This window comes from Polistes dominula, unplaced genomic scaffold, assembly GCF_049000335.1.
Source record: "Polistes dominula isolate Pdom_NZ unplaced genomic scaffold, Pdom_raw_medaka contig_26, whole genome shotgun sequence".
Classification (NCBI taxonomy): domain Eukaryota; kingdom Metazoa; phylum Arthropoda; class Insecta; order Hymenoptera; family Vespidae; genus Polistes; species Polistes dominula.
The window spans coordinates 2,041,930-2,054,155 of NW_028300939.1; the positions used below are offsets into that span (position 1 = coordinate 2,041,930).

A 12,226-nucleotide genomic window follows, 5' to 3' on the forward strand; every position below is an offset into this window, starting at 1 on the left:
GTATGTAAATATATGTGTGTGATTTATATATAAAAATATTATGCTTACCAGCTTCTATATCCAGGTGTACCAGGAACAGCACCGTTGGCTGCAGCAGCGGCTTCCCTTTGCTTTTTGTTTACCAGGAAACTCTGTGTGTGTGTGTATGTATATGTCAACGATGATGATATTATTATAATATATTTAAAATAAAATATAAAAAATTATATAAAAGAGAATGTTAGATAATAGATAACATTTGACATACCTGAAGACGTTGTTTGACTTCCGTTGATGCAATTGCACTATGATCATGTTTGTCCTTTTTCCTAAGGGCCTCTAATCGTTCCTTTTCCCTCATTTGTTCCTCCAATTGTTTCTGCTTTTCCCAAAGCTACGATTAAAACGTTAACCTCTCATAATGCTCTACTTAAAGTATTATTTTGATTTATAAATTGTTATTATAGATAGATAGATAGATAGATAGATAGATAGATAGATAGATAGATAGATAGATAGATAGATAGATTTAGTTAATTTAACTTTTGTTAGATATTTCTAAACAACTATGCATGTATTCAAATATAATATAATAATTTATATTAAATATTATTATATATTTTGGAGGTTATGATTTATTATTGTTATACATAACATTAATATTAATTATATTAATTAATATAATATATTATTTTATTATATATTATTATATATTATATTATATATATATATATATAAAAATATGTAATAAAATATTATATATATTTAAGGTTATGTAAGCATTAATTGATATAATTTAATAATTTATATTTTAAATATTATATTAACTAATTTAAATATTATAATATAATATTTTATATATATAACAATAAATAAAATATTATTATATATTTTTGAGGTTATGTATATATTAATTAATATAATAAAATATGTTATTTATTATATTATTATATATTATTATTACTAGAAATAATATATTATAATATAAAATCACATGTAGAAGAAAACAAATACCAATTACAAAAAAATTCCTTTTTCTTTTTAATAATTTAACCTACAATTCCATAATTTATTTATCTACAAAAAAAAAGAAGAAATAATATAAAAATAAAAATAAAAAAAAATGTAAATAAAAAATAATGAAAAATAATGAAAAATAATTCAACCGAAAATGCATCTCCATATACTTACATACAAGATAAAAAAACATAAATTAAATAAAAAAATAAAAAATACAAATGATCTCAGATTAGATCTTGAACAATCTTCAGATTAGATGAAATCAAATGGAATAAATTATAAAACTAAATTCTAAAAGAAAAAACAAGAAAAAAAAAACAAGTGATGATACACCACTTGTGTTTGCCTATCTAACTGATGATTAAATACAAAACCATAATATTATTATAAGCGCGGGAAAATTAAGAAAATTACAACAAAAAAAAAAAAAAAAAAATAGGAACCACCTGTTTCCACCTGTACGCTCTAAACACCTGCTAGCACCTGTTAGTAGCTGCGTGCGCGGGCGCGTTGCGTTCCCTCACGGCAGGTGAGAGAACACAACACACAACACGGGGAGAGAACAGCACGTGGTGCTGCTCTGGTGTTTGTGGTGGTGGTTTATGTGCATTCGATGCCGAAAATAGCATGGGAAAGAGAAAGAGATAAAGAGAGAGAGAGAGTATAAGAGAGAGAGAGAGAGATAGAGACACCGTTATAAAATAAAACGTTGTCGTTGTGTTGGTGTCATGCTCGTTACGAGAGAACTCTAAGAATAAAAAGGCTTGCAATTACGTCAAGAAACGTCGTAGTTGTGTAGTTGCTACTCTCTGCTGTTTCTTACTACTCGACTGTATAATTCTCTGCTTTCAAATTAACGCCCACGTTCTTTAAACACACACACACATACATATATATACAAACATAGGATGCATTATACACTTATGAGTAAAATGATATCACGATGATAATATTAGATTTTTATCTCTCATTTGTCTATCTCATTCTCTGTTTCACTCTTTGTTTTTTTTGTTTTCTTTCCTCTTTTATATTGCAATTTTTTTAACTCGTTAAATATATATATAAAAAAAAAAAAAATACATACATAGTAGTAATTGAATTGATAAATATAAAGGTAACATAACCAACAAAATAATAATAATATTTGTATAATATGTTAAATCTTTGTATTTTGAGAATAGTTGGAACATAGGTTAAAAATCAGAACATATTTTTGTTTTGTATTTATGAAAATTTTGTTTAAACTGTATAATTATTTTAATTTATATTTTATTTATATGTTATTAATGAATTGTTTATAATTATTACGATTTTATAGTTGGTAGGGTTTAGTTTATGTGTTACAAATGTTTAATGTGTATGTTGTGATCGACAGGTGGTTTAAATACAAAAATATTATTATATATTTAGAGTTTTGAGGTTATGTAATTTTGTATTTCATAGTTACTGAAAGAAGTTCTAATAAAAGGATAAGAGAGAAATGTTCAACATTGATCAAAACAAAAATGTTCTGATTTATTTTTTTTTTTACCTCTGTGTGTGTGTGTGTGTGTATGTGTGTGTCCAATTTACCTGTGATACAAAGTTTTTTTTTTTTTTTTATATTATTTTATTTTGTGAAGAACGTGAAAAACAATTAAACAAAAATATCTGATTGCAATTATGAGTTTTTACACGACGAATTTTACACGACGAGTATATACGTCTAACGAACATTTAATTGATTAATTTTGTATCAATTGTTTAATTAATAATACGATGATTATTAATTAATCTTCCCTCTCAATCTTCTTCTATTTTTATTTGAACGATTTTATTAGTTTCTTTTTTATTATTATTATTATTATTATCATCTTCATTGTCTTCGAAGTTGATTTGTTGTCTCTCTCTCTCTCTCACTCTCTCTTTTTCTCTTTTTATTTCTCTCTTCATTCTTATACTGACTTCTTCACTATAAAATGGCTGACATAACGACATAAAACAATGAAAGGAATATTCCATACGGACTTTCGACTCTTCGTGGAGTATAAATTCATATTCTTATTCTTATTCTTATTCTTATTCTTCTTCTACTTCAGCATCATCATCTTCTTCTTCTACTTGTTTTTTTTTTTTATTTTTTTATTTTTTCGTATGAATGAATCCGACATTTTAATATTATTGTTTAATACGTGTGAATAATTTATACGATAACACTGTGTATTATTATTAATAATAATATGTATGATTTATTTCGATTCGTGATTCTTTTTATTTTTGGTATTTATTTTGATTCATGATTCCTTTTTTTGGGGAGGGGAGGGGAGGGGGGGATTTATTTTGATTCATGATTTCATTTTTTTTTGGGTACTTATTTATTTTGATTTTGTATTTATTTAGTATTTATTTTGATTCATGATTCCATTATTTTGGACTTATTTTGATTAATGATTCCTTTTTTTTTGTATTTATTTTGATTCATGATTCCGTTATTTTGTATTTATTTTGATTAATGATTCCTTTTTTTTTGTATTTATTTTGATTCATGATTCCTTCTGGTTTTTGTATTTATTTTCATTAATGATTCTTTTTAATTCTTGCATTTATTTTGATTCACGATTCCATTTTGTTTTTATATTTATTTTAATTATTGATTCCTTTTATTTTTTTGGTATTTATTTTGATTCATGATTCCTTGTTTTCTTTTTTTTGGTATTTATTTTGATTAATGATTCCTTTTTTTTTTGTATTTATTTTGATTCATGATTCCTTCTGGTTTTTGTATTTATTTTCATTAATGATTCTTTTTAATTCTTGCATTTATTTTGATTCACGATTCCATTTTGTTTTTATATTTATTTTAATTATTGATTCCTTTTATTTTTTTGGTATTTATTTTGATTCATGATTCCTTGTTTTCTTTTTTTTGGTATTTATTTTGATTCATGATTCCTTTTTTTTTGTTGTATTGAATTTTCTTTTCAATTACGAACGAGTCAAAAGAAATACGTAATAAATTATTATTAAATACGATTCTATTTTTTATTTCGAATTTATTTTTTTTTAAATTATTAACAAGTCAAAAAAAAAATTATTATTAAATTATTATTAAAAATCCGTGACTCTATTTTATTATTATTATTATTATTATTATTTATTAATATTAATATTTTTCTGTAATTATCAACGAATGAAATAAATCAATCGTAATAAACCGAGTGAACAATTTTTATATTAAATTCTCGCAAATTAGTTTTAACAAACATTACATTTTGTTTTTATATATTTTTTTATTTTTTTTTTTTTTTTTTTATCATCGAATAGGATTTTAAATACTCCAACGATTTTTTTTTTTTTTTTTTTTTTTTTTTTTTTTTAATGTTATCGTAATAATATTTTAAACCATCTAGTAAATATTTAACGCTCGTATTCAGTATGTGTAAATAGATAATAAAATGCATGTAACGTGCATGGATGTGTTTTTCTTATCATCAAGAGAGAGAGAGAGAGAGAAAGAGAGAGAAAGAGAGAGAGAGAGAGAAAATAACGAAATAAAAAAAAAGAAGAAGAAAAGAAAAAAGATAGTTCTAAAAATAATATTATTATACGTTCCGTTATCAATTCCTTTTTCTTTTTTTTCTTCATACTTATTTTTTTTTTTTTTTTTTTTTTTTTTAAAACAACGAATACGTAAGCAATGATAACACCGTGGAATGTCGACTAGATGCAAAGATGATGAGTTCTATTAAAGATACTATCTTTAAAAAAAAAAAAGATAAAAAAAATAAAATCTATACACACACATACATGTATATATATATATTATTATACGTATATTGGAAAATATGTACTAAAAAAAAAGAGAAAGAAAGAAAAAAGAGAGAGAGAGAGAGAGAGAGAGAGAGAAAGAGGAAAAAAATAAGCTTTTATAAATAACAAGTTTCGAAATAGAAAATTAATCCTGATTGATTGAAACCTTTATTATCTTATTATATTTCCTTCTATCCTTTTCACGACTACTAATATCATACAAGCGTGATGTGATAATAATAATAATAATTATAATAATAATAATAATAATAATGCTATATTTAAAATAAATGTCATATAAGAACGATATGATTATTTTCAACTATATTTAATATAAGTGTGTCATTAGAAAGAGTGAGATAGAGATAGAGATAGAGATAGAGATAGAGATAGAGATAAAGATAGAGATAGAGAAAGAGAGAATACTTTATTTAAATTCGATCAATTATAATTATTATTATTATTATTATTATTATTATTATTATGCATTATTATTATCATTTATGGTTTTCAATATTTAATTAAGTACGTATTTATAATAATCTAATTATATTATTTCAGTATATATATATATATATATAGTTTTACTTTAATTATTATATTACTTTAAAAAATAATATAATTGTAATTAAATAAATAATATTATTTAATATTATTTAGGTCAATAATTTAAATAAATTTATTTATTTAATATATATATTAAATTTTATTTTTTAATATTTATTATATAATTAATATAATTATTTATTGAATATTATTTAAATAAATATTTTCAAAAAAAAAAAAAATGTAACATTGTACAATCTATTAAATAATATAATAATATATTATTGATATCTGATGAAATTATTAATAAAGAATAATAAAAAGGTAAGGGTAGTAGTGATGGGTTTAAGAGAATATAGAAAGGAACAAAAATAAAACAAGAAAGACAACAAAGCATGAATAAAAAAAAAAGCTTCAAGTCTTACCTTGAGCTGATGCATTTGTTGTTCATGCATTTCTGCTAATTGCCTTTCCTGAGCTTGGTACTGCTGTCGCAGGATCTGTTGTTGAAGCTGATGATGCTGCTGTAGCTGGAACCAAACCCAGACATCTCAAGGGTAATGCACCAAATTTGAATATTTCAATGCAATACATAATTCGATTATACAAAAACAAAAAGAAATAAACAAAAACAAAGGTGGACCAAAACAAAACAAAATAAAACAAAACAAATTAAAATATACATTTGTTCTTTTTTAAATGTGCAATGATCAAAATAATAAAAATAATCATAATAATATAAGACGAGAGAGAGTCATAGTTAAGTCAAAAAGATGGATAGAAGGAAGGATGGATGGATGGATGGATGGATGGATGCATAGGATGAGATGGCATTTGGCCCAGAAGGAAATGCGTGGGTCGTCGACAGACGACACAAACTGGCAACAAGAGAAAGAAAGAGATGACTATAGTTAAAACGTGTGTTATAAGTTGTTCTCTTCTTGCCAATTGGTTACGTCCGCGAATGAACGAGACACGTAGTAGTAAAATCGACGCAATGCGTATCTATCTATCTATCTATCTCTCTCTCTCTCTCTCTTCTCTCATCTCCTCTCATCTCATCTCCCTCCCACTTTTCCTCTTACTCATCTCGTCACTTTGTTTCTAACATAAAATTACGTCGTTTGTTCCCAATTCTTAAATTATTTCTTATTCGTAATGTCTAATTTATTTTTATATTACAAGTGAATTCATCTAAAATAGAATAAAAGAATTAATAATTATCGTAATCATTTAATAAAATTTATTTGATCAAACTCAAACGCGATTTAAACCCATCACTATTTTTTTTTAAATATTAATTAAATAAATTATGTGTATACTAGAGTTGATCTATTTAAAAAGAATTCATAATTATCATTATCATTTGTTATTTATTTGATCAAACTCAAACGCGATTGAAACCCATCACTATTTTTTTAAAATAAATATATTAAATAAATTATTTATTTACTAGAATTGATCTATTTAAGAAGAATTCATAATTATCATTATCATTTGTTATTTATTTGATCAAACTCAAACGCGATTGAAACCCATCACTAAAAAAAAAAAAAATTAAAAAATTCTTTCTCTCTCTCTCTCTTTTTTTTTAAATAACAACGAACAATAGAACAACGTTTTTCGATTTGATACAAAAAAAAAGATTCGATATTAATCAGCTAATCTCGAATAATCTCGAAGAGATGATTGCTGTTTTAATTGTAAATATAATCTTATTAAACTTGACCGATCAATAAATCAATTAATCATCTAACAAAAAACAAGGCCCAATGAGTAAATCAAAAAAAGGATGAATTTAACTGAACAAACTAAAGCGAGAACACTCGCATTGATTATTCCTCATAATGAGATATCATCATCATCATCATCATCTTCATCTGGATGGAAAGGATGTGCCATTAAGGCAACCATTTTGGTTGTTGGTTTTGGTACTTATATTTTTCTTCATAAAAAAAGAAAACCATTATTTCTAAGTAGAAAATGGCTATTAAGTTTTTTAACGAGAAAGAATAAAAACGAAGATACTGTGGTACAACAGGAAGGAAAAGAAATTAGGTGGGTTTGTTTATAACATAACCTCCAAAAAAAACCAAAAATCTACACAATTTCTAACGAGTACAAATAGCAAGCTTATTTTTTTATTTTATTTTATATAAATGCTTTAAATTATTTATTTAATTTTGTTTCATTAACATATTGTTTCATTTATTTGATTTTATTAATCGAATTTAAAAGAAACAATGGATTCCTTGTATTTGATTTGTCAAATTTATTAAATTCTACATTTAATTAAATCGTAAAATATTAACCTAACTTTAATATTTGTTTAAATGAATACAATTCAATAATAAAATTGATCGATTCATTAAAACGAGTACACCGAGCAAACAATGGATTCCTTGTATTTGATTTGTTCTGAATTTTACATTTAACTTTAATCGTAAAACATTAATCAAACTTTTATATTTGTTTAAATAAATGCAATTGTTTTTTTTTTTGACTGATTCATTAAAGTGAGTACAATGAGCAACAACAACAACTACAACAACAATCATCAACAATATTATCATACAATCGTGAAATTTGTCCAATATGTTTGGGAACACCTAAAATCAGTGTGAGAGCACCTTGCGGCCATTTGCTTTGCGCCGATTGTCTAGCAAGTTATTGCGACGTTAGGGTGGTAACATTGGCGCCACCACCCTGTCCCCTTTGTCGTGCACCCCTTGATTCCGTGGCCTTGGCCTGTGACTTTGTTAGTATATGTATATATACATATATTGAACGGAAATAACCGAGACTTGCTCCGGTTACCACAAAACTTTCACGAACATGCAAAGCTTCCTACATCTTCTTCTTCTTGTTCCTTTAAAAATGATTGCTTTCACTATCTGTCTGTCAGTCTGTGTAAGTCTGTCTCACTGTTTGTCAGCCTGTCTATGTCTGCCTGACTGTTTGTCAGTCTGTGTGAGTCTGTCTTTGTGTCTGCCTGACTGTTTGTCAGTCTGTGTGAGTCTGTCTCTGTGTCTGCCTAACTGTTTGTCAGTCTGTGTGAGTCTGTCTGACTGTTTGTCAGTCTGTGTGAGTCTGTCTGTGTCTGCCTGACTGTTTGTCAGCCTGTGTGAGTCTGTCTGTGTCTGCCTGACTGTTCGTCAGTCTGTGTATGTCTGACTGTTTGTCTGTCTGTGTGTCAGTCTGCTGTGTCTGCTGTGTGTCACAATTTGTAAGTCAAAAAGTTAGGTTCAATTTGAAGAATGAGAGTACACAATATTAAACTATTCATTGACCTTGACCTTGTCCTCATCGTCATGTTTATATTCTATAAAAACAAATGAACCTTTTTTCAGACTATCATCAGTTCTGACCTAACCGATCAAGTAAAGATAAATTCCGATATTAGATCATGGATACACGAATATAATCTTCATCGTGGTCTGATTGGTTCAGGAAGATCACGGAATACAATATTGGCTTGCAAACGTGCACTCATTGTAATAAATAGTTGCATTCTACTATTTTTAGTTATCTTGGTCATTGCTAGATTACAGGTAGTAAATGTTTAGATACTTCTTTTTGTATTTCTTTTTATCTTTTTATGTATTTTATTTATTGTTTTTTTTTTGTTTTTTTAAATCTTTTGAATGTTAGATACTTTCTTGGACAGATTGGACAACTTTTGGATCGACCTTTGACGTTGCATTGAGTATTGCATTGATAACGTGCATGTGGTTCAAATGTCAAGAATAAAATACATCATAAACTATATTTATGAGAAAAAGAGAGAAAGAGAGAGAAAGAGAGATTTTGATTATTTATTTTAATTTTTATTATTATTTATATTGCTATTCTTATAATAATTGTAAAAATTCGATAAAGTAAAATGAATAAAAAAGAAAATAATTAATTAACCAATGAAACGTTTTTAAAACACTTTAATTATTATTAAAAATTACCCCCAATAAATTGTTTAAGAACACAAGAGAGAATAAAAGTGTATTAAACATTATATACCAAATTAAAAACAAATTTAAATTTTCCTACAGTTTCCCGCCCTTTTTTTTTTACACCACAGTTAGGTTAGGTTTATCAACACATCCCATGCATGCATGCATGCATTTATGCATGTATGCATGCACGCACGCGCAAGGAAAAGCAAGCAAAGCAATGCTCGCTAAACCACCCTCCTCCCCACCCCTAACCACGGCCTTGAACTAATTCGTCGATGAAATATCGATCGACCAATTGCATCAGACGAGAGATTAACCATACTTGGAGAGGGTGTGTGTGTGTGTGTGTGTGGATTGAAACAATTCGGAATCAAACAAATGGGTGTTTACGGGGACAGACATGGGTGTTTGAGGTAAGGTTAGGTGAATGAAAAAAGATAATTAAAAAAACACTCTAGAAGGTCACTAGAAATTACTATGGGAAAATGAGAAGGCATACGTTACCTCGAGCATTTTCTGTTGCAACGCGTGATCATGGAGGGTAGTTGGGTCGGTGGTGGTAGCAACTGCAGCATGATAGGCGCCGGAAGTCAAGGTGGCCGTTGCAGCTCCTCCACCCCCGCCGCCACCACCTCCTCTTCCACCCCCACCGACACCACCACCACCACCGCCACCTCCTCCTCCACCTCCTCCTCCACCTCCACCACCACTACCCAAATCCCGGGAGCGTGACATGGGTGAGCCCGGGGTGTCCCTGGCCATCTCTACGTAGTACATGTAACAGCATACTTCTGGTAAAAATCGTGACGATGATTCTCGAACAGAAACTGCCTCGAGTGGGTAACGAGCCAATGGTCGGGCTGGTTGCTCCACGTGGAGCCTCATTTTTTTTATTTTTATATATATATATGTGTGTGTATCACAAATTTAAATATATATTTGATTGACAAATGTTTTGTTTTTTCACTTATTCATCTCCCTTTTTAGCAAACGTTGTCGTTGACGATGAAATAAAACACCCCACTAGTGTTCTCCCCCCATTCAAATATTTTTTATTATTTATTTAATATTATTATTATTATTGTCAAGTATAATAAAAAAATATATGTATATATATATATATGTCACAAATAATACAGTTATTCACGATTCGTTGTAATTGACACTGAAGTTGTGGTTGGTTCCTTTTTTTATAGGGGTAGTTTAAAAATTGTACAAAATCACTTTCCAGAAAAATAATAATAATAAATATTGTAAGTTAATTAAAAAGCCATTCCCCCTCAAGAGGAAAAAAAAAACAAAAACCAATAGCACAAAAGAACTATGTGTTTATTTTATTATTAATATTTATTGGTCTTTTTTCTTTAGTAATATATGACGATGAAATGACAAGACACACCACCGGTCAGCGCTAAATTTAGAGTCTCAACTACTACTTGGATAAAGAAATGATAAATCAAGATACTTTAACTACGTATTTAATGATTTACGTAAATGAATAAAAAATAAAAATAAAAAAATAATAATAATAATAAAAAACAAAGATGAAAGATAACGAATGTACCAACTAGTTCACTCTATTCGCAATTAAAATGATTTTCAAAAGAGAGAAAAAAAAAGAGAGAGAGAGAGAGAGAGAGAGAGAGAGAGAAACGATTATGTTAGCAACGAATTAAATACTACTACTACTACTAATTCAACGAATCGTTCACGGAAGCGCGACGACAACTGCCGAACGCGAGAGACACCACTCTAACTAACCAATGAGAGGAAAGAAGGGTGAGAGGGAGGGGACAGCGGATTATTTGAAGAGCGTGCGGCGCACACAAAACTTGGTGGGGGTTGGTCAGATGGTTCCCTCTCTCCGCTGTCTCAACATGTCTCTTTTCCCCCTCTCCTATGTTTTTTTTCTTCAACCAATCGGAGCTTCTCGCACGCGTCTCGCGAGCTACTACGATGACGATGACGACGACGACGGACAAACAAGTTTTGCCAAGCAAATTTTCGCGAGAGGTACCCCTTCTTAACGTGATATTTTTAGCATTGCTATTGCTTTCTTCTTTCTACTTGCGACCAATCAAATCAAACAAATAACTAAACAATCAATCGATCGATCAATCGAAACAAACAATCAATACATGTCACCCCCGAATCTGAATTATGGGTCGAAGTTTTTCAATTTTTTTCTTTTCTTTTTTTTTTTTTAATCAAATGTGAATTTGTAAATGTGTATTTTTTTTTTTTTTTTAATAATAATGTTTAATCTTTTATTTTTTAGTTTATTAAATTTATTATATTATTGTTTGTTTAATTTAATTTTTATTTTTATTTATTCCTTGGGTCTCTTTTTTTTTTAAATTTATTTTTGTATTCATCGTCAACGACAACGTTAGAACTTTGACATTTTTTAAAATCATTTTATATTTTATTTTTTTTAATAATGTTTACTCTTTTATTTTTTAATTTATTAAATTAAAAATTATTATTATTATTAATTTAATTTAATTTAATTGTTAATTATTTCTTGGGTCTCTTTTTCTTTTATTTGTTTTTTTTTTTGTATTCATCGTCAACGACAACGTGTGAATGAATAAGGACAATAATTAATTATAAATAATTTATTATTCGATTTTTCTGTAAACATTCTATTCTCCTATTTTTGTTATATTTTTTTATTATAAATATTTTTTTTTTAAATAAATAAATGAATAAATATATGTGTATTAAAAGAGTTGTAAAGATTAACAATTTAACACTAAAATAATGAGATTACAATTACAAAATGTAGAAAACTGACAAAAAAAAGTAAATAATAATAATAAAAGTAATAATAAAAAAGGTAAAATGTTTTTTTTTACCTATTATTACAAATTTTTGTTAAACGTTTGTAACACGTCAGGCTAATTAAATATGGGTAAAAGTAGGTCGTTAGTTCTGATAAT

At 27.4% G+C, this 12,226-nt stretch overlaps 1 protein-coding gene across 8 annotated transcripts in view; it reads right to left on the reverse strand.

Moving 5' to 3' along the window:
* The window catches only part of HDAC4 (histone deacetylase 4), a 53,678-nt gene that overhangs the window by 18,249 nt on the left and 23,203 nt on the right, over positions 1-12,226 (reverse strand). For 2 of the 8 annotated variants that reach the window (XM_089171640.1, XM_089171639.1), the window contains exons 4-7: positions 9,789-10,048; positions 5,760-5,864; positions 248-373; positions 49-131 (exon numbers count right to left, since the gene is read on the reverse strand). In XM_089171640.1, the coding sequence (XP_089027766.1) occupies positions 49-131; positions 248-373; positions 5,760-5,864; positions 9,789-10,048 (574 nt within the window). Of the gene's footprint in view, positions 1-48; positions 132-247; positions 374-5,759; positions 5,865-9,788; positions 11,701-12,226 lie in introns of those variants that run through there. The other 6 variants (XM_089171637.1, XM_089171636.1, XM_089171638.1 and 3 more) reach the window with 6 other exon arrangements.